This window comes from Poecilia reticulata, chromosome 2 (assembly GCF_904066995.2).
Source record: "Poecilia reticulata chromosome 2, P_reticulata-male-v2, whole genome shotgun sequence".
Lineage (NCBI taxonomy): Eukaryota > Metazoa > Chordata > Actinopteri > Cyprinodontiformes > Poeciliidae > Poecilia > Poecilia reticulata.
In genome coordinates this window covers 6519317-6542398 of record NC_088831.1, presented here as the reverse complement: position 1 = coordinate 6542398, position 23082 = coordinate 6519317, and the positions used below count along the sequence as shown (strand labels likewise).

Here is a 23082-nt window from a genome sequence, read left to right as displayed (position 1 = left end):
TCTTTCAGAAACTCTTGCCAGTCAGAGCTGCTAGCATCTCGTCACTTGGCTTGTTATTCAGCTAACTGCGCTAACGCTGCTCCTCTGACTGGCTGTTAGAGCAACATGAAGAGCAGTGAAATCCCAGCTTTTAGCTCTAATCTATGCGTCTCTCAACATCAGTGTCAGAAATCTGGACTATCTCTGATGAGGATTATCAAGTGCAGGAGCGAAACACGAAAATGTTGATCTATTTAAGTGAGCTGTTCTGAATTTTTTGAAAAATCAGGCCTTTTTCTGCACCAAAGAAGTTCAGAGTTATTAGTTGCTATTTCAGGCATTAAATGCGTTTTGTGTTCCTGTTTTTGTGCAGATATCGCTCCTGAAACAGTCCCTGGAGCTCCAGCTATCACAGTCCCAGTCCGCACTCCAGCAGCTGCAGTCTCAATTCAACCAGGAGAGGGAGCTGCTGAGCCAACAGCTTAAAGGTTCGTCTGAAAGCCAACTCTTAGTTTCAAGATTATTTATTTAGCTTTCTAAGTCAAGCAAAACATGAAACGCATTCAAACTTTCATCCCACACATCAGCTGGAGTCATTTCTGCAGAAAAACAGAAATACATTTGAAAATTAATGCATCCGTCAAAGTTTAAAATGCAAAATTTAGTTTTGCTAATGTTCTCATCTCCCAAACACGAGCAACAAGTTCAACATTTGGTGTGATTTTTATGTGATCAAAAGAAGTGGAAAGAAAATCAGAATTAAAAAAACATTTTTTTGAAAATAATATCTGAAAAGTGTGGCATACAAATTCAAATACCACATAATTAAGCCTATGTTGGTCCATCACATAAAGCCCTTAGATCGAAGTTTATGGTTATGATGTAGTGAAATATAAAATGTCCCCATCACGTTAAATCTTCATCCTTTCGGCCGTGTTGCAGTGTGACGCTAACTGCTGACAGAATCTGAAACTTTCCCTGTTTTCCGTCTGCAGAGATGCAGAGGGAACATCAGAGGAGGGAGCATCGGTTACAGGAGGCCCACTGCTGCGCCCTCAGCACCATGGAGGAGGCCCGACAGCACCAGATCAGAGTACGGCGCACACACAGAGACACTCTCAGACCACATTTCACACAAATAAGCTCTTGCTGCCCTTCGCAGCAGCTGCTGCACCTCTTCTATCTGTAATCAGCAAAATTTAGAAGGTAAACCCCATTTATGAGAGTTAGGGAAAAAAAAGATTAGCTGGCATCCAGCTTGATTGGTTGCCTCAAGAGGCCTCCAGTGAATGGTATCAACCCGAAGTCATTTCCTTCTGAGAGGAAATTAAAACCTTGCTGTCTGGAGGGTGTAATCGTTGCTGTTGCTTTTGCAATTTTTTTTTTTCCCCAGTTTAGTGTTAAAGTGCCATGATAGTGCTCGAGTGGCGCAGCTATGGGAAACAGCTTCAGTAGGAGATGCTGTGCAAACAACTACAGGCTGATTAAGGGAGAAGCCTCCCCGTGTTTTAGTGTTTTTTAATGAAATGAAGACAAATATTCATGTTGCATTTGGCAACCCTCGATGGAGAATCATAAGTTGGGTATTTGTTGGTGCCCAAATCCTAAAAATGAATGTTAATGAGGTATTTTAAAAATATATATTTTCCCTGAAATATAAATGTGATATGCCTACTTTGGAGTACAGTGAAGGATGTGTGATGCTGTGGGCCTGTTCGTCTTCCAAGAATCCTGGAAACAAGGTCAGAGCGAACATGTAATGAGATTTTAAATAAAAATCTGCCAATAAACTGAACATTAGCAGTAACTGGGTACTTCTGGAGAATAAAATAAAAAATAAAAATAAAAGGATGTGCCAGATGTCTGTTTTATAGTTTAGTTCACCCTTGTAGAGACTGTGGAAAAGCAAATGCTCATTTATGTAAATGAGGTTATGAAATTGATCATATTTGAGCTGCGGCTTTGTCTCTGTGGGTCACAGTTACAAAGAGGAGTCGAAGCTTTGATTTTTGACCTTCTCCGTCTTCTGCAGGCCCTGGAGGAGCGTCTGAAGCAGGAGCAGAGGGAGGAGGTCCACGCTCTGAAGGAGGCCCACAGGAGAACCCTGGAAATCCTCAGGCAGCAGTCAGAGCAGGAGCTGCAGACGCTCAGATTCGAGCTTGAGGACGAGGGGAAAGCGAAGCTGGGTAAAAAAAGAGCACTTCCCTTTTAAAGCTTCACTTTCGGCTTTGATTAGTTTTTTTTTTTTTTTCTCTCACCACGATGGTAGCGTTTATATCCAGGACTGTTTTAATCCACTGAAAGGTTTCCACTTTGACTCAGGATGTTTCTGTGTGTGCTAGGATTATATCACCTGTGATCTGTTTGAAGTTTTCACCTGCTGCGTGCTCAGATATTATCAAAGAATCCACTTTATTTTCCTTTTCCTAAACTACAGCTGAAGGGGAGCACAGCCAGACTGAGGCACAGTGGAAAAGTTAAACACATATATAACCATTTTAGTAACTTGTTTTTATTTTATTACTCTCCTGATTGGAGTAGTGCATGTGTGTTGGCATGGAAGGTGTGGAAATCACCATGTTCTGTCTGTAGGAGTCTTTAATCAGCTTTAATTCTGATAAAAAATTTGTTTTTTTATTAATTCTGCAGCTCAGAAGCAGAAACATCTGTCTTGTAGATTATTTAATCAACAGGGAGCAGAGTACTTTTTTTTTGTTTTAGGTGTTGATTTTATCTGCAAGTTGTGGGTCGATCTTTTAAAGTGGCTGCTTTTCATCACACTTGGATCATTTGATCCTCGACTTTATCTCTGTTGATGTCTGTCTGGCAGCGTCTCTCCGAGCAGAACTGAACCACCTCCACGCCACGGCCATCGAGCACCTGAAGCAGATCCACCTCAAGGAAAACAGCGCAGCCAAGAGGGAACTGGAGAAGGCGATGGAGCACAGCCACCAGCAGGTAACCGCGAACGTTTCTGTTCGGACGCTCCAGGGTTTGTTTGGAAGCGGTCGTCTGACAGGATCCATCTGCTCGTTTTGCTTTTTCAGGAGCAAGAACTCCTGGTTCGCATCTCCGACCTGCAGGGCGAGCTGTGTTCCCGTAGCAACCGCATCACCGATCTGGACCACGAAATCCACTCTCTTAACGAGACCATCGACACTCTGACCCGAGAGCTGGAGATAAAGGGCAAAGAGGTGCTGCGAGTTCGCAGCGAAGCCAACCATCAGATCAGGTAGAAACTCCTGCAGGTCGCCTGGAAGTCGCCGTCAGATGTTTGGTTAAAAAGTGCATCATCGCGCCAGCTGAGGAGTGACTCAACACTAACTGACCCAGTTTGTAAAACAGTAATCCGAACACAATTCATAGGGGAGTAATTATCTGAAGAACACAGCATCCAGAGATGCTTTGAAACTGCAGGTCTTAATTACAGCAGGAATAGAAGTAAATGAACACTGGGTTTCTCCTCTGTTTTTTTTTCTTTTATGAAGCTTCAACTTCAAAACATGTTCCTTCTGTTTGCACAGAAAGCATATAAAACCCAAACATACCCTCATTAAAATGAAAAGTTTTTGTGTGGAAAAACTGGGAATAATTTCAGAACTTGTTCTGGCTTTAATCCCACACAAAGCGCTGTGAAAAACAAGCAAATCGGAGGGAAAAATCTAAATTCTCTACTTGGCGCTTATTGAAGCAACATAAAATTAAATCCCAGTTTTGAGTCTTTCTTTGTACCCACCTGTCTTCAATTAAAGAGAATCTGCTCCACCGTAAAGCAAAGTTTAGATGTCCTTGTAGTATTTTCTTTTTATTCTTACTGTGGCTTGACATGACAGAAATCCTCATGTTTGGCTGAGGAGCAAGGACGAACAGAATATCTCCAGATTTTCAACACACAGACTCAACGATTGATGAAGTCCTTAAGAAAAAAAAAAAAAAAAGTTATTATCCAGCTGAAAATCTCCTGAAGTGATTCCAGCAATCTGTGCAAAGCTGTAGGCCGACATTAAAACCCTGCACAGGTTAAATCGAGTATGAGAGGCAAGAGATAAATATATATATTACAGTCGTTATCCATCTTTAAGCACTAAATGGTGCTTGTTTGATATCATAAATACTCTTTTAATGATTTTTTTTTATTAGCGCATGTTCAGCTGGCTGCTGCTCTGAAAGCATAAATTATTTAAAGACTTTTCAGACGCTAATGGTCAAGCAATGCTCAGCAGTCTGTGTTATTAACCTGCCTTCAGTAATTCTACCTCTTCTGCCATATGTGACTACACCATTTCTTTTGCTTAAATTGCAGACAGGCAAATTAATACCCTGACACAGTAGCCATGGTTACCACTTCTTTTAAGCTCTGAGGGACTAAATTCGCTCCAGTTCCTTTACCTTCCAGCCAAATTTGGTTTGCAGCTGCACATCTGCTGTCGCCCAGCGAGATTAAATAAAATGTGGTAATTGTTCCCCAGCTGGAGTTTAGTTAAATTAGATCGACTAAAATATCATAAGGGTGGATAAGTCCCTATTATGAAGCGTAAACTTTGCTCGAGCAAATCTGCGCCTTATCTCTGGGGCTAACGCTGAACCATGTCCGCCTCCGCCACACAGAGCGCATGAACAGGACCTCATAAAGAGGCACGAGAGGGATCTGGATGAGCTGAAAGTGCTTCATCACAGAGAGGTGCAGATTATGCTGGCTGACTTCAACAAGGCCCAGGAGGTTCTCAAAGACAAGATTTCTGCTCTGCAAATCCTGTAAGTCGCAATAGCTCTCCTCCATCATGGCGGCTACCTGTCTGTTCAGAGCTGGCTTTAATTTAGAGGCAAAGTTTGTTGTATTTAAATGTGTTTCCTTTGTGCGCAGGTTGGAGGGTACGGAGGAGAAGTTGAGAAACAGAGAAAGCCGACCGGAAGATCTGCATGTCATCGCAGAGCTCAGAGAGATGGTGACAGAGAGAGAAGCTCTGGTCAAGAAACTCGTGGTGAGTGGACATTGTAGCAGTCTGGAAAAGTTCTGAATGCCCTTTTTTTTAAAATCATTTTCCAAGTCTGAATAAAACAGAAGCAAAGTCTATATTCCTAAAATAAAAAAAAATAAAAAAAAACTGAGTCCTTTGTGCATGTATTTATAGTTAAATGTAATCTTTTTAGCTTTATTTCAGTTGGGTTCAAACTTGCTGCTCATGATACTTGTGATAAGTATGTATAAATATTCTTTATAGCGAATAGACCTAACAAACCGGCACCATACGGAGGGTGTTAAAAGTACTCTACTTTGCTTAAACGGAAGTCATTTTTGAAGGAGTTAAGACTGATTGATGGAGTTTGGATGCTTTATAACGTCAAACCTGTTGCTTCAGGATGACAAGAAGTTCTACCAACTGGAGCTGGTGAACAGAGAGACGGGCTTCAACAAGGTCTTCAATTCCAGTGCCAACGTTGGCGTCATCAACCCTCTGATCAAGGTGAGCGCTCTCTTCACGTTCCTCTCGTAGGAAATCAAATTAACCACAATCACTATGAAATATGGAAATTGGTGTTTTCCAAATCAGGATAGTCGAGGAAAATGTGAAATTAATTATGAAAAGATTTACGTCATATTAGATTTATTATTCAGAGCATAGTTATTGCACTTTGGAAATAGAAATTGCTAAAAAAATAAAATAATTAAGAAAGTGGAGGATTGTTATATTGATTTTGCATATGAGACATTATGAAAAGTGAGCATTTCTATACAGGCAGTGATTCTATTTTATCACAACTTTACTCCTCTGATGGAACAGACCTTGTTGTTTTAATGACAGATTATGTCGTAAAAGCAGTGTGTGTGCTTCACTTTCTTTTCTCTTCATAACGTTCAAGCTCAGCATTCCGTCTCATTACGTCAGTAAACCATTTCGTCTCACTGCGACGTAAGAAAACGAAACCATAATAAATAATCTCAAAACTTTTTTCCACAAAAACCTGTCTTTTAACTTGAGAAATACAAATCAGCTAAAGGGAAAATCTTACAATAAAAAACACTCACTGGAAGATTTTGTTTTTTAAAGGTTTTGTTGGCTCTAGTGGCCTTAATTTGAAAGTAGTTAGACAGGAAAGACATGCAGCAAATGTCACCAGGCCGGGAATCGAACCTGCGACCACCACCATGAGGACTGAGTCCTCAATATGTGGGCTGTGCTTTGCCCCTGCGCCACCACAGCACCTCCCCTCACTGGAAGATTTTTCACTGTAAAACTTAAGAAAGGGGAAAGCATCAACATTTCTCCGCTTTGTGTGCTTGGTTTACTTAGCAGTCCTTCCAGGATCCCTTCCATCATGCTGAACCTCGGCCGTCACTATGCATCTTAGCATAATTACCCACCATTGATCCGCACGGAACGAGAGGAGCCAGAATAATAGTTCATCTCCATTGATTAAGCATCTGCATTATATTGAAATCGATCGGCGCGAAAACAGGACATGGGCCGAACGTTCGTCTGCTGCTCTGCTAGAAAAGTGAAACACTCATTTCTGGTTTTTGTGCCTCTGATACCCGCATGTCGTCTCCGCCGCGTAGCACAAATCGACGTCATTTTGCTTCGAGTCCCGCAGCCTTTGCGAAGCCCTCTCACATCCTCCCATCAAGTCTGTGGTGAGGTTTGATATCGGCTTACAGAGCGGCTCGTCACCCTCTCATGTGTTTGCACACAGCTGTCACAGCCGATGCCGCCGAGAGACAATAACGCTTGATTTCAAGTCACAGCGTCAGCTCATCATCTCCTTGTTTTCTGTCCTCCCCATCTTGTGGGCTGCTGGTGTTAAATAACATGCATTCTTCCTTTTCCTCAACTACACCCCACGCCTCCGAAATGTAATAGAAAATTAGAGAATCTCTGATGAAGCCGTGAGAGCGGTGCAGTGGCAGGTAGCAGCCTCTTTGCTGCAGCAAGGAAACAAGAGATGATTTTAACCCGATTTATGCGAATCAAGCAGCATCTTTGTAAGTTGTTTGAGGTTTTCCAAAGGTGAAAGTTGAGAGTAAGCACAGTGGAGGTGCTTCATGTAAGCCCAGCAAGCAAAAGATCAAAACCAGGTCCAGTAGGTTTAAGTTTAAGGTGTGTTTGCCAGGTTTTCTCTTTACCACCCTGGCTACGTCACCGTTGGTAACGCCGACTCCCTGCCTCTGACCCACTTTTATCTCACAGGCTATCAGCGTGAGTGGTGTTAAAGCTGGTTCTTTGTATTTGTGCTGAATTCGGAGTGAAGGAGTTGTTTGTGAAGCTTGGATTTCTATTATTTCTCTCTATTTTAAATCCGTTTTTGCCCTTCTTCACGTTTTGTGATGTTCAACCACAATCGTCCATGTATTTGTTTCTATTGGGACGGTTGTTTAAAAAAAAAAAAATCTGCAATCTGCACAGCCACATGTTGGTGGGATTACATTTTACATCGAGTTTCACTGATGCAGCAAATTATTCTTATGTAAATCCATAACCGACCCACCTCCTCATGATACCGCTATGATGCATTAGACGATTAATTCACCCCCTTCATGCTGCTTCTTACCATAAATGTTGAGCTCATCACAGATGGCAGGAGGTAAAAAAATCTTGCGCTGCCTCTTTCGATTACACAAAGTTAATGAGATGAGGAGGAACTGGATTCATTTTGTGAGAAGCGAAGCTGAAACGGAGCAGATGCTGGAGAGGTTTTTGCATCACCTCAGAGGAATCCACGGTAACGGTGGGAAAGAGGATCCTCTCAAACTCCTGCTGCAGCTCGCACTGGAAACAGTGCGAGCTGCAACTGTGATCATCGCAGTTGTCATAGCGCCATCCTCATCAACATGGGAACATGAGGGTCAAATGTGAAACTGGACAGCGTCAGTAATCTAGAGCTGCTCTGTCAAATCTGAATTGTGACGACTAAAGTTTGCAGCATTTCCAACCAGTTTTAGTGGTTTTTAGGGCTCATGAGCTGTCTGGAAAAGTGCAGGTTTCAAACTGAATGTTGGGCACAGTAGAAACACCTGCTGTAGATTCATATTTATATTTATATTTGTGTTCAAGCCTTAAACTTAGACAAAAAATAGTTTAAGTTATGGCATTTTGACATGAAAAATGAAGACAAACTCTGAATTTAAGATGGTCTTCCTGTGATACATAAGACATTAGATGCTGAATTATTGCATTAGTCAACTGTATTTACTTTTTTTAGCTTGACAATTTTTTTTCTGTGACAATATAACTCTGCTTTTGTTTTTCTCCAGAGTTTGACATTCATTCACAGTTTGGTGGTGTTTTTGTTTCCTTGTTACACATGTGACAAGTCTTCATGTGCTTTTGTGTGGAGATGGGGGAAGAACAAGATTGTAATTTTGCACAAACCTTTTTATCGCCCAAGAATATTAGAGAATCTGATAAAAGCACGGAGGAACAGAGCTGTGAGTTTGCCTGAGGCTCTAGAAAGCATTAGAAGAGCAGATAAATATTCCATTTACTGGAGAGGATTCACCTCACGAGAGCGGAGGTTGTGTTTACATCAGAAATGTTTTGCTGTCAAGTCCAATTAAACCAGCGTTTAACCCAAAATCAGCTAGCCAGCCAGCATTCATGTGTCGCCTCTCTGTGTGTCTGTAGTCAAAAACAGGCAGCCAATCAGATCAGCGCCTCACCAGCTTCCCTAGCCATTCAGCTCTCCGATTCGTCAGCCCTCCCACCATGAGCCACGAAGGCCAGGAGGAGGGGGGGCGGGAGGACGGGGAGGTAGGGCCAGGAGGCCGCTTTGCGCTTCCTCACTCCCTGCAGAGGTCCCTCCCGAGACATAAGAAAGCCCTGCCACTGTTCAGCCCTCTTCCTCCTCCTTCTTCTTCTCCTCTACCTCAGCATACTCTCCCTCTTCCTCATCCCCCACACCATCCCATGCCGAGCCTCGCTCCTCCTCATGCTCCTCAGGATCCCCTCGCGCAGCATCAGGGCCTGCAGAGCTGTGGGAGGTGAGAAATGATGTGAGTTCCCGCCGCCGCTGCAACTCTCCACTTTGGTTTTTCACTACAAACAGATCATGTGTTCACATCCGCCGCACCTCCACCACCCGCATCGCCGACATCACTCGTCTCGCTCGGTTCTGCCTTCAATGCCCAAACTCTAAACTGAGCAGCTTACAGGTTTACTGAACACTTTACAGTCGCTTTATAGAGGCTTCATTCCTCCTGAGACATTTCTAGTTTATTTACATTGTAAACTGAAGTTTTTATGGATTATTCTGAGGTTTTATGTGACAAAGCAGCAGAGCGGAGCAGTGAAGTGAAAGTCATCATCCATCCATCCATCCATCCATCCATCCATCCATCCATCCATCCATCCATCCATCCATCCATCCATCCATCCATCCATCCATCCATCCATCCATCCATCCATCATCCAACCATTGATACATCCATCCATCCATCCATCCATTATCCAGCCATCCATCTATCTATTCATCCATAATCCATCCATTAATAATTCATCCATCCATCCATCCATCCATCCAGCTATCATCTTTCATCCAACCATCCGTCATCCATCTATCCTTGCAACAAATTATAGCAGTCTAGCCATCCATCCTTTCATCAACCAACTATCTGTTTGTCATCCATTAATTCATTCATCCTCCCTCCATCCATCCATCCTCCACGTTTGGTCTGTCACATAAAATCATAGTAAGCCTATTAAGGATTAGTTTTTAACAAGAAAAAAGTGAAGTCCCAGAAAACATGAACAATTTTAACACACTGACCACTTTTTGTGCCAGTTTGAGGGCTGGAAAAAGTTCCAACCGGCACCATTTGCATCGTTCAATCTACAACTTTCAGGTTTCAGTATCATCAGTCAGCATGCTCGTGAAGTTTTAAGACAAAGTTCCAGCTGTATGTAGTCCTTTATGGTCACGCTGAGCGTTAAAGAGTGTAGCGAAACTAAAACACGAGCCAGGCGGGATTGAAATTGGAATTTTAATTTGGGCCTGGAGCCATCACGGAGCCCGGCTCCGATCGACTCATTTCACACAACGCTGCAGTCTTTTGCAGCCAGACTTCATTAGATCGGGGTCAATACACAAAAATAATGAATGCATAATCCCCTGTTTTGATCCACTGTGTCTGAACATCCCATTTTTCTTTTTTTCCTCGTCCAGCCTCCCCATTTTGACACCACAGACAGTTTTGCCTCTCATCCTTAACTTTCATCTCCATCTGCTGCTGGTTGCAAATAAATAAAAGAGAAGATAGGTGGGAAACTCAAAACTTTACAAGTTCAAATCAGTCTCAGTGGGACCTGAAAGGGAGAAAACTGCACTGCGGCAGTTTAGGAGTGGGAAAACTTGAAAGAAAGAGAAGGGGGGGGGACAAGCAGCAGCTGCTGCCTCTGTCTTCAGTGGACACAAAGCAAACAGATGAAGGAGCGCTGCTTGCTACTGCTGATTAGAAATCACTGGAAGGTTTTGCCGTTGGGGGGGGAATACACTGCAGCTGACTCAAAGAGTCGGTGTGAAACCTGAGGATTTGTTTTTGGGCCATTTTTATCCTTCTTAAGCCCTCCGTGGATTCCCACATCACTGTATTCTGTCACCGGTTCAGTTCCGCTATTACAACCCACGAGCCAATCACCGTTACTTTCTGCCGTCTCTGTCTTTTCTTCCCCTCCTCGTCTTCTTAAGAGCTGTTATGTCTCTTTATTTCCCCGCAGCCTTCCTGAAGCCGGCGTTCCCACAGCATCCGACTCGAGAGGGATCGAGGCAGAAAAAGTCAAAGAATATGTCCCAAAAGAGGAAGACTTGTACTCGCTGTACTTCTCTTTCTGACTGGCAAAAAAAAAAATACCCCAGTTCTGTCAAAAAATTTAAATAAAGTAATGGGACAGGGAGCTAAAGTGTGACGGCAAATCAAACGGCGCGATTCCAGTCGCTTGATGGGTTGAGATAACAGACATCCGGTTCTCATATGAGCATTTCACGTTTCCAGTCTGATTTTTTATTTTTTTACCTTTGGGCTTCCGTACATGGGGAGCACGAAGAGGAGCAGTGCCTCATCATTATTAAAAGATCGTGAATTTAACAGTAGGGTGTCTGTTGAAACCAGATTATTATTTTCACTTTATTTAAAAGTACACCTATTTTTTTATATTGTATCAAATTAGAGAAAACTTTTAGCTGCTTTAGGTCAATTAGTATTTTTTTGATTTACTAAATGCCAGAAATGTTGAGTTTTAAAATTTTGTTCACACATTTGACCCCAAAACACATTGATCTCTGGGACACAGAATCTGTCTCCTTCCTGAACATTGAAATGTTTAAAACTTATGAACACATTTTGGATTAAAGTCTAGGAATTCAACCAACCACACCATACTATTGATTTTATTGATCTGCTCACGAAAGTTCAGGGGATGTGTTTTTGGGTTTTTTTTGTCAACTGTCATTTTTCAAAAACAATCTGTTGTTGTTTTTCTCAACAATAGATTCTTTGATCATCCTGGAGCTGATTATTGATTTTGTCTTTGGCACTTGATCGCTTGGAATACTAGTTTTCTGGGGGGGTTTTCCATTTGAAAGCATTTCAGATGACGTTTTATCTGGAACCATCCATTTTACTCAACACATACAGCGTTGGTTGCCTTCATCCTTAAACATTTTTAAGGATTTTTAAAGAAACGATTGAACAAAATCAGCTGCTTTCATTTCATAACTGAATATGTTGGTTTTCTATTACTCTACTGCGCCTAGTAAACTATTTTCCATGTAGTGATCGATCTGGGATTTTTATTTTTTTTACTCGGATCCGTCTGCCTCCATGCCCTTGTGTGCATTTCTGACTTCATCATTCACGTTGGTTCTGGTTGTGCTTTTTGGCCTCTGCAGTAAAAACTACACCAGCAAACAAAACAACAAAGTAAGAGCCTCACTTCAGCTCGCTGTCCCAGTGCTTTGCCTGTGTACATACAGTACATGTGCGAAGGTCGTTTTCAAGCGTCAGAGCTAACCGAGGGGCGCTCGGTTTACGCCTTCAGTCGTCCATAACAGTCTCAGGAGGAGAAACGCGCAGACGAGCTGAACCAAGCGTCCCCCTGTATTTTTATTATTCCCACTATTTATAACGTATGAACACTGTTTTTCCTGTGGTCTGTTTGTTTCGCCACAGGACCAGAGATGTAAAGAGGAAGAGTTCTGCCTTTTATCTTTTCTTTCTTTTTTGTTATTTAATGCCAAGGAGGGTTTAGTCCAAGTTTAACTACAAGCGTCAACATTTTGGTGTCCGGGTCCGAACTCCTCTGCTGCACGTCTCTGGCCGTGCGGACAGACCACAGAGCATGTGAAAACAGACACACTCATGCTGCTCTCATTCACTTGAAATACTCATGTCTTCTCAGTGTACCGTCACGTTTTTCTTTCTTTTCTTTTTTTTTTTTCAAACTCAAAGGTTTACGTAGTCATCGTGCTGGACTCCATTCATAAATCTGTACAGTTTTTCCAAGCTGCATGCTCATCTTCAACCCAAAAGAGGCTCGGTTTGTCCTCGAAAAGAGTTTGACGCGCAAACAATTCAGTTCAGTCCGATGTCTTCCTTTACAGAGGAAGTCGAAGCCGCAGGAAGTGTTTGAACTAATCCCAACTAAATCAGAAAAGCTGCTGAGAGTCTGATTAGACGATAATTTGATGTTTCATTAAACGATTTAGCACCCTCCATGTTTTTTTTGTGCGCCTACTACAACCATCTGGAAGTAGCATAGCACTCGGGCTGAAAACCCAAATCATGACTTAGTTTCTTAGCGTTAAACAGATTTTCGATTTAAAAGGTCTCCATTTTCCCCACTCGATAAGTGCAGCTCGTGGTTTTTCTACTTTTTCTAAGTCTTAAAGTGTTTACACATCTTTACTAGAGGTGCCAATAAAAAATACCGAGGGTGGGTGCTGTCTAAATTTTCCCGAGCCTAGTTCAACACTTCCTGAAACACTTTAAACATCACAGAGGACCCAGAAATCTGTCCTGTATGTCATGAATGATGCATCCAGTCTCTGAAGTTGTGCTGAATGTGCTTAACTCGATAAATTGTAAATACTTCTATGTACAAACGAAGGAATAAAGGAGAGTTCAGAGGATCTTAATGGGATTGAGGTCCAGATACACTGAACCACAGCTGGTTCATTGCTCCATGCACACTGTGAAGTTTAGATTAATTTAATGACTATATAACATATGGGCATTTTATCTTAGATATCTGCACTGTAATGTGCAGAAGTCCTTAATTTTTTAGCTTAATATATTATCTCACAACAGTTTTTGCTTTTAATTTTCCTCCTGAAGCTCCTATTAATAATGGTTAAAGGACCATTGCGATGTTTGTAACGCGTTTTCAAACTGTTATATTTATTAATGTTTTAAGATGTTGTTTACTTTATTGTATTTTTTTACTCTGTTATTTATTTATTGTTTCAAAAGTTTACAGAACTGAAATTAATACGATTGTTTAACTGAACTGAAAGTGGTCTGAAGTCAACATGAAACTCATAATTGCATATCTGTCATGCCCTTTTTGAAGTAAACGCATTGCAGTTATAATAATATTTATATTTATATCACTTCTGTTGTATGTTATGGAACAATAAAACACTGATTGTGAGAAATTAACTAGTTTGGGCTGTCATTTTCAGCTACGATTCCTTCCTGTAGAAATTATAACTACAACGTCCTCCAATTTAATGTTTTGCCACTAGGTGGCGCCTATTAGCTTTACGTTTTTCCCTTTAAAACAACTTGTGGCATAGTTTTGTCTTTAGTGTTGTTGCATTTAAGGGCAGAAGACCCTGAATTCTTATTGAAAATGTGTTTGCATTTTATTCCCAGAGCCTTTTGGGACAGAAATCAGCCCACAGCTTCACAGGTCTGCTACCATAGCAAGAAGCATGAGCTGCTCCGTGTAGGTTTCAGGTTCCTTTCAGGTTCCCTGTTCTTATACAGAATCAGGTTAATGCAGCTTTTCCCAGGAAGTGCTGTCAACCAATCACACGTCAGAACCAGTAAAGTCGAAACCCACCAATCAGCTCCGAGCTTCTAGCTGAAAATTGAATTGAAAACTGAACACAAATCAGAGATTTATGCAGATATGTAATTGTGTTTATTCTGCGCTCGACACATGTTTCTTACAGAAATTAAAGAAAACGAAAACATCCTTCGTCTTAAATGTTTGTGTTACAAGCTGACAAGCAAATATTGTAAATTCTCTTAGCTAATGTGACTTTTTTTTTCTCTTGAGGACTAAAACTTCAATTTACGTCACATCTTGTTGCTTCAGTGTATAGGATGGTACCTCAGAGAATCTCACACAGATTTTAAATATTTTTGTCTTTTATGCAATTTCTTAAAAAGATGCGTTTTTCAGGAATAACATTTTTGATTGGAAATTTACAACGAGCTGTTCACTGCTGCGCCTCCACTTTTAGGTGTCTGCCATTGGGTGGCGCCAAAGTCAACCTTTTTCCAGCAATAGTTCATTATTTATTTCTCCCCCAATGATGTTTTATGCTGGCAGCAAGCACTTGTGGATGTTTACATTTTCATTTTCAAGTCAGTCTCTGCAACAGATTTTGTCAAGCAGCGAGATAAATGACTGTTAGGATGAAACTGATCATTTATAGCAGGTTTCTCGTCATTTCTCAGTGTCCTTATTGCATAAGCAAATGTTTGGTAAATCTTTTCTTGTTATCCACATGACTGTTTGTTATATGTGACAAGAACTGAGATTTTTTTTTAGTTTCCATCAGACTGGGAAAAAAAACTAGCTTCAGCTGCTCTACTCTTGTTTTTCTATTTTGAGAATCCTCAACCTTTCACTGCTTTAGCCGTGCTTTGGATTTTCTTCATTTTATATGTAGCTTGTGTAAATTTTGGAAGCAGCTGTCTTAGCACTTTTTTGATTAAAATCCCAGAGACTGTAGATGAAGATTTCTACAAGAGGTCCTGTCAGTTATTATTTATTTAGTACTAGTAGTATTACCTTTAGCAGCCAGAATGAATGTGCAGCTCAAATTTTCCAGATATTTATTTTTCAAAAAATATAAGTTTTATTACCCCAGTTCCTTAGTCGTTAGTTTCTGAGGGCAAACCATAAAAACGAGAATTCAGCTCTTAGCTGAACAGTGCAGTTCTTTATGTTCAGTCTCAATTGTCGACTGTCAGCTATTAATTGAGATTTTTGTTTGTCCAATAGGTGGTGCTGCTTTTCATACTTTTAAAACATGTAGCAAAATACATCACATTTTCACTGTTTTCTGCAGAGGTAGGTTGGCACGGAAAATGAGTGTGCCGCTGCTGATGTTGCATAGTTGTGTATTGTTTTTTTTAATATAAGAATGTTTAATATATTTGTAATGTTGGTTATTTTCAAGAAGACCCTACAACAAGAAGCACATCAAAACCAATGACTGACCATCATCAGAACTCATCGAAATGTGTTTCATTTAAGGTGTGTCGGTATTTATTTATTTTATTCTAATGAAAATGTGGGGTTCAGTACACATAATTATATTTTTGGTTTCAAACCCCCAAAATATCATTAATATCTGAACCTGAAGTACTTTTAAAACACTGTCATGTTTAGGTTGAGGGGAGAAAAAAAATCAAATCATAATTTTTTTGCAAGAGGTTTTTTAGTAAATGCAATAGAGGACATCTTGAGGGTTGAAAATCTGTAAAGATTATCTCTCAGTCAGAGCAGACGGAGAGAAAAATGTTCATGCAACAGGAAGCAAACCTCTGAGATGCATGAATGTTTCCCACTTCATGTGCATCGTGTTTAATGTCGCTTCTACACAGTGTGGTCAGAAAATTTCGGTGCATACACGCAAACAGGATCAAAGATGCTAAAATGTAATAAGAGAAGCAGAGATATAATGACTTATTTTTTAAAAAAATCAGATATTTCTTCGAAATTCCCCCCTTTTTTTTCAGCGGTTGAGCTCTGCCAGGCTCTGCATGTGTCCCTTTCTGCTCTCAGCTGCTCAGCAGGACGATGATGTAGATGAGCAGCAGGCAGATGAGGATGAGTGTGAAGTTGACAAACAGCTCCTGCAGGTTCCTCTTGGCCTGGGGGTTCACCTCGATCTGAGATGCTCGACGGATGGCCGACTTGGTCATGTGCTGGACGCGCTCCATGAGGACGGCGGACGTGAGGGTCAGTGGGGGGTCGGGGAGCTGGGGCGGTTCAGTCCGGCTGTTGAAGCTGGAAGCGGCGAACTCTCTTGTCCTCTCTTTCCGTCGACTGCTCTCTATTTCAAACAAGAGAGAGAGAGAGAAAGAATTTTAGTCTGCAGTTCTTGATATACACACGCAATTTGACATTCAGATAATAAATTTGCATAATGGAAAAACGGCAATTTGGAAAAAATATTTTTTTGGTAAAAAGTTTTGCCGCTAAGATGAGGTGGTTTTTTTTTTTTTTTTTGGGTGGGGTGGGGGGGTGGCCATATTAAAATTGGTTTATTTCCCAAAACTGCAGTGTAACTTTCTTTCACATACCAGAAGGCACATGATCAACAACCGGATGTTTCCACTGGCGTAAATCACGAAGAAGTAAACAGGAAGTAGTTGGAGGATGAAGGCACTGCATGTTTTTTTAATGACTTATATCATGAGTACATTACTTACTTAATAGAAAGACTGCAATTGCTAAAGAGTTTTTTCTTTTCTTTTTTATATTAATAGCAAGTGTACTGACAAAGTTTTCCACACATTTTGTAATGCAAACACAGCTATTCTCACTTTGCTTCCTTTTCATTGCAGCCTCTACAGGTTGAGATACGTGACCCCTTGTGTCCTTCGGCGCAGAGTGTGACGATAACAGAGCTGCAAATGTGCGCCAGCTGAGGCCTGATGAAGTGCTAATCTCTGCTCTGGCTGGAGAAATGTCAAGACCACAGAGCGCTGGAGCCATTGTTGCAAGCAGGCATGTAAAGGGACAAAGTGCCTGGTGATAGAGCCCTGCTTTACCGCGGTTCTGTCGTCTGAACCGGGGCATTCCTGGGATCGGCGCTGTAAGGTCACTGTGGTTCCAGTGGTTCCTGCTAACCACTTGTGGGGTAGCACTGAGAAATTTCTATTTATAACTAGAAAAATTGTTATAAAACGGTGGATTTAATTCGCATTACACCCCCGTACGCTTGTCCGTAGGGGTTTAAAGATTTGCATCTGACTTGATTTTTGCCGCAACTATGGCTAAGTGGTTTTAACAACCGGTTTTTCAGTTACCAACCACAAGGTTTCAACACATCTTTTTCATACTTTCACTTTTCTTTCTTCCTTCTTTGCCTAATCTGCCTTTAAGTCACTTGTTAACACTTAATACCTTCATCCACATCATCACCTCATGAAATGAGGCGAAGTTCAAGAGAAGTCGGTCTTCCGTAGGAAGACACTCGGAGGGCTTTTACTCTTAAGCTCTGATTACTGACAATAAACACTTGTTCTGTAAGCTGGAACATGATTACGGCAGAAACAGGCCGTTGCTTTAGGTCAACGCGTTTTGTTTTCTGTGAGATTCTTACAGATTACCACAGTCCTGCAGGAGGGATTTACTTCAGTCTGCCCATTTATGGGATTTTTATGCTGTCCTGGAGGAAAACCTGAATATTTTATTTTCATTTTCACAAAGCTCTCCCATCTCTTTGGAGATTTTTTTGGGGGTGGGGGGATGTAAAATGTGCTGAGCAGTGCCTGGCTCAGAAAGAACACATACTCAGAAGATTTTGAGCCTTTCATCTCAGAGCTGAAGCTGAGATTTCAGATCCTTACTTTGTTTTTTTGGGGTTTTTTTTTTTCAATCCTGCAGGATAAGAAGCTGTAACAACTCATAAGGACTGTGGTTTGTATTCAGGTATTTCACACCTACCAAAAATATCCCCTCTCCTTGACTGAAAATCAATACAGGGTAGTGCATAAATGTGAAAGGAAGGATAAGGATACTTTTTTTTTAAAGAAAGAGTGGCATGCATTTATTCTCTGCTTAACCTGACTGGAGTACGGTAGAATTGTTCCCAATTTTTCCCAGTTATTTGCAAAAAACAGCTCAAGCTCAGTCTGTGAACAAAGATTTTTAAGTCTTGCCAGTGTTTTAGGTCTGAACTTTGACTAGGCCAAAGCAACACCTGTGTAAGATTTAATCTAAGTCAAATCTGCCTGAATGTTTGGAAGGTGAGCCTCAAATCCCAGCATTTCTTCTAGTATTCTATTTTTTAGCACATTTTACCATAATAAGTTCTTTCTTTAAGGTCTTTAATTCATGTTTGGAACTTTTTTTTCCCATCCTGGCGCCATCTAGTGGCTTGTAATGTAGCAGCATTTGCCTTTCTACCAGCCAAACAACAAAAATCCTTTGTCGTATCATAAACTTTATTATAAACTCTGTTTATAATATAGTGTGTTGTTTCACAATTGGTTTCTAAGGTTACATTATAGCCTGCTCGGTTGATACTGTGCACTTTATGTATTTATTTATGTTTTGGTTTTTTTTTTGCTCTACCCTAAACCGTTTCCTTGTCATCACTCAGTCCTCTGCTCTTTTGTTTGTACATCTCGTGTTTCAGAGGATCAAACAGGCACAGCTGCTCTGTCTGCAGGGATTGGTTCGTCTGTTAATAACCGGCGGTAAAAACGAAGCGCAGGTGGACAAATCGCAGCAACTGCAGCAGTCAGGCGGATCGTAGAGGATGGGCCGCCCTTGACTTCAAAGTTAAGTGAGTTAACGCTGCGCTCCGTCGTCCGGAGGCTCTGAGAATTCGTCTGCTAGGAAAACGGAGGCTGAGAACAGACGGGTCGGGGGCTGACCCTGACATTTTTCTGTGACCCGAACTTTCTAACTTTAACTGATTCCAGCCACGAGTTAAGAGCTGAGCAGGAAGGACATCAGAGACGATGTAAATAAGTGTGTGAATGATGCGAAGAGTTAAATATGTGAGGATAATATATTGGAGTTTATTTACAGACTTCATTCCCTTTAATCTGTCTACATGTTACGTCTTTCCATCTTGCTTCCTAAATTTGTTCCTTTGTTTATTAAATGTATTTAATTTTCTGGTATTTCAAAGAGTACTAACCGTGTTCCCAGCACTCTTGGAGGCAAAACAGACCCACAGCATCAGAGGGCCTCTACCCTACTTAATAGTGGACAAAAGGTCCCCATATTCAGCTTTTGCTTTGCTGGACACACTTCATCTGTCCTAACCCAGTAGCTTTAAGCCCTTATGATGGTGAAAGACCACCATCATGTTTAAATGTACGTTATTTTACAGTTGATGCACAACTTCCCTAAAAAGATCCACTTTTGTCTCATCAGTTCACAAAACCTTTTTCCAAACGTTTGAATATTTTTTGGTAACTGCTTTGGAACTCTCCCATGGACGCCATTTTTGCCAAGTCTCTTTTTGTTTTTATTGTTGAATCGTGACCTCTGACCTTAAGCTTAGGAATGGCTTTGTAACTCTTTCCAGACTGTTGAACATGACTTTTTCTCACCTTTTCTGAAATGTTCTGAAACCTTTTACCGTACTTCATGTGGTCAGACAGGTCATTTCTTGTTAAGTAATTTCTTGATTCCATAGACTTGGATGTGGCCAAAAAGTTTATTTGTTCAGTTATTTCATGGATTAACAAGATTGGTGGTCACTGAAATGTTTCAGGCCAACATTTGAATGTGGCAAAAGGCAAAAACATGGATTTGATCCCTTTCAAGTTTCATATTTGCACTTCAAAGAGTTTATTTTAGATAAACGTTATCGTGAAAGCACACCTCTTTCGCTGAAACATTTTCATGCTGCTCTGATCTGGAGCGCCCTGAAGTCTCCTAGATGCCAGTCATTCCTCTGGTGTGACTTTTATCTGCGTGTGTGTCAGCACATGCAGCTGTTGAGTTGAGCTTCACACACACAGGTACAAACACATCCTGAAAGGATTGCCGCGCTTAACCTACAAAACATTTAGAGTGTTTGGTTTGACGCGTTTGTTGGCAGGAACTTTTGCGCATCAACCTGACCGACACGTCGGCGGTATGTAGGTTAGACAGATGCTCGTACTTTCTGATGCCGACCTAATATCCCAACTGGGGCAGCAGCAGGTTTGAAACCAGCTGTCAGGATGTCATTCTGCACACCCGAAAATTTCAAGAAACCAAATGTTCATCAATCGGAATTTTCAGTCTAAGATAACTTCAGAGAAAAAAGGTCATCCAAACCAACAGAATTGAAAAATGTGCCACCCCTGTGGTTAAGTCATAAATAAAGTAGGTTTGATGAAATCTTTTGGTTCAGTATGAACCAGCCACATATATCTAATTACTGCCGGACCAGTTGAAATTCAAGAACAGACGATTTATGAGTCTGGAAAAGATTTTGGGACACCAGTGAACCTCATTAGGCTGCATTACCATTGACAAAAACATTGTGCAAATTGAAATTCTGAAAATAAGTTTGCTTAATGTACACACGCCAAATTAGAAAGAAAAAAAAACTTTTGGCTGTATTAAAATTAGTGTAATTTGCAACACTTCAAATGAAACACTTTTTGCATCATACAAGTCATGTGATCAACAATCGGCAGAAAAGACGAAGAAGACAACAGGAAGTGGAGGGAGGATGATGGCACTGCATGTTTTTTAAAGACTTATTACATGAACAGCTGTTTTCATGTGTGATTTTAATTATTTAATTGCGAAAATTTTTATTGTTTTTTCTACGTGAGCCGAACATCAGTAACATTTTGCACACATTTGTTTTGGAAACGCAGCTGGTGAGAACCATTTTCTACAAATGGAGAACGCGTGGATCAGTGGTGAAGCTTCTCAGCGGTGGATGACCTACTAAAATTACTCCAAGAGGGCATCAACGACTCTAAGCAACATCTACACCCCTACAGGCCTCGGTTAAGGTCAGAGGTCACATCAACAACAGAGGTCACCTCAACAAGAAGAAAGAGAGACAAACAACCTCCATGGAGGAGTTAGAAGAAAATCATTTTGCCCACATTTACCAGAAAACGTCTTGGTGATCCTCAAGACTTTCAGGATCATTTTCTTTGGACTGATGAGACAAAGGTGAAGGTTTTCTGAAGTCATGAAAAGAACATCATGACGACCACCAACACGGTCTGGGGTTGCTTTGCAGTTTCATTAGAAAACCTTGAAGCAGAATGTCCAACCATCAGCTTGTGACCTTAAGCTCAAGTGCGAAGGGGTTACGCAGAAGGACGATGAGTCAAAGCAAACCAGCGAGTCCAGTTCTGAATGGCACAGATGGAGAGTTTTCAGTGACGGCCAGTCAAAGTCCAGACTTTAATTTGATTGAGAGTTAAACAGGTTTTGCGGCTGTAGAGTGAGCCAAAGCTGATCCACCGTGTTTATTTTCTACTAGCAGTTAAAAGTTTAGGAATCAAAAGCACTTTTCCGCTGCTGTGTAATAATCGTCTTCGCTTATTTTTCTATATTTAGCTGTGAAAACATTTAATCTTGCAATCAAAATTAAAAGGTGGACATTTTTGTGGAGAACACAAGCTTCCCACTGGACTCTACAAATCAAAACCAATTGCTCGTTCTTCAGCTTCCAGCAGAACCATGCAGTGAAATCTAATATGATTTCCTTTCCTTATGAATGTAGAGATAAGATTCAGCTGATTTGGCTCCTCGTCGCTCCGAAATAAGATTATGTGCTCAGTTTGGGAGTCCAGGGAGCGAGTGTTTATCCCTCTGGGAGGTTCAGTCCAGTTTCCATCCCCCTGCTGCTCCTCTTCTGTTTATTCTACGTGAACACTGGCATTTTTTACAAGAGGCAGCGATTCGTCTCGGCATCACAACGTTAAACATCGCCTCCTTTTTTTTTTTTTTTTTACCCACCAGATCAAATCTAAGTTCGGCAATCCGTCGTGCTATTCCTCATGTTCCTGCTCGTCCCCCGTTAAATCCAAAGACGTTTCCTAATTTCTCGAAATCGAGGGGAGGCAAAAGTTCGTAGAGGATGCTGAGTCTTACCTTGCAGAGAGATGAGAGCAGAGCTGGTTGGAGCTGGAGACAGTAACGTCAGATATGCAGCGCTCCGCAAGGCTGGAAACACTGAGGAGGAGACAGGAGGAGCAGAGAGAGAGAGAGAGGAAGAGAGGGAGGGAAGGAGGAAGGGAGGGCATCCCAGAGAGGATTTTAAGAGAGCCAGGATACCTAATTTGTATTTGCTGAACTGAACATGCTGGACTGAGGCACCGCTGCTCAGTTTAGCTGAATTACACCAAAGAGGAAGCTGGAATCAAACCCACAGCTTTACCCACTACCACAGTCACCCCTGATTATTTGTGAAAACTTTTGAAAATTGTTGTTAAACCAGGAATAATCATTCTTTCTTTTTGTGTTTTTTCACACATAATGAGAACCACTAAAGTCAGTGCAAAGACCACTGGTGGTATTTCTGTTTTAGGGCCATTTGTGATCATTCTGCACATTAATTTATTATCTACTCCACTATGACAAACCAGAAACAATCACCTTTAGGAGTATATTTTATTACATTTGGCATTTTATCTTTACTTGGGTAATTTATTTTTATGAAGTATTACTACTTTTAAGTCCCATTTCTGGATACTCTACAAAGTGAAGTGAGAAACTTCACTGTGTGAAGAATTGACTTGTTGAAACAGACTCACACCTGCAGCTGTTAGATAATCTCACTTAAAAAGAAAAAAAATCTTTATTTTGCCTAATTTCCTTTTGTATTTATATAAATTACATAACTTTATACTTTTGGTCCGTCTGGAGTAATTTTTAAATATATGGTTATTTTTGATCAGTTACTCAGTACTTAAGTAGCAGTTCAAACTACTGTTGTTTCTTTATAGTCTTTAAAAAAAAACGTCGTTTTTCTGTCTCAGATGTTAATCATATTTGTGCTTCGGAGCCCTCAAAGCTAAATGTTGGATTATATATTCTCATCTTGACCCGAGTTTCCCCCTCGTGTCCGCCCGGTAACAAATGGGTCACTATGTTTGGACCGTTCGTTTTGTTTAAAGCGTCCGCTCCATGTGAGCCGGCCAGCGGCGCTGACGCATCGCAGAGATCC

General features: G+C 41.0%; 2 protein-coding genes across 6 annotated transcripts in view; one reads left to right on the top strand and one right to left on the bottom strand.

The window, feature by feature from the left end:
- The window catches only part of LOC103474971 (protein FAM184A), a 45070-nt gene extending 31443 nt beyond the window's left edge, over window positions 1–13627 (top strand). For 2 of the 4 annotated variants that reach the window (XM_081616197.1, XM_081616190.1), the window contains 10 exons: window positions 353–467; window positions 975–1072; window positions 2012–2165; window positions 2810–2937; window positions 3027–3211; window positions 4588–4734; window positions 4844–4961; window positions 5340–5444; window positions 8601–8956; window positions 10689–13627. In XM_081616197.1, the coding sequence (XP_081472323.1) occupies window positions 353–467; window positions 975–1072; window positions 2012–2165; window positions 2810–2937; window positions 3027–3211; window positions 4588–4734; window positions 4844–4961; window positions 5340–5444; window positions 8601–8956; window positions 10689–10803 (1521 nt within the window). In that variant the 3' untranslated portion in view covers window positions 10804–13627. Of the gene's footprint in view, window positions 1–352; window positions 468–974; window positions 1073–2011; window positions 2166–2809; window positions 2938–3026; window positions 3212–4587; window positions 4735–4843; window positions 4962–5339; window positions 5445–8600; window positions 8969–10688 lie in introns of all 4 variants that reach the window. The other 2 variants (XM_081616193.1, XM_008426285.3) reach the window with 2 other exon arrangements.
- A 2136-nt stretch (window positions 13628–15763) lies between these two features.
- Window positions 15764–22088, bottom strand: pln2 (phospholamban 2). Of its 2 annotated transcripts, none has more exons than XM_008426225.3 (2): window positions 22008–22088; window positions 15764–16263 (listed from the first exon to the last, which is right to left on the bottom strand). In XM_008426225.3, the coding sequence occupies exon 2, from the start codon at window positions 16148–16150 to the stop codon at window positions 15989–15991; it is 162 nt and encodes a 53-aa protein (XP_008424447.1). In that variant the 5' UTR covers window positions 16151–16263; window positions 22008–22088; the 3' UTR covers window positions 15764–15988. The 2 variants fall into 2 exon arrangements, with proteins under 2 accessions (XP_008424447.1, XP_008424453.1); XM_008426231.3 differs by lacking the exon at window positions 22008–22088 and adding an exon at window positions 21873–21982.
- Window positions 22089–23082: the final 994 nt, after the last annotated feature.

What these genes read in the sequence shown, in the direction of transcription:
- pln2 (XM_008426225.3), bottom strand. Translation starts at nt 16,150, where the DNA reads ATGGAGCGCGTCCAGCACATGACCAAGTCGGCCATCCGTCGAGCATCT.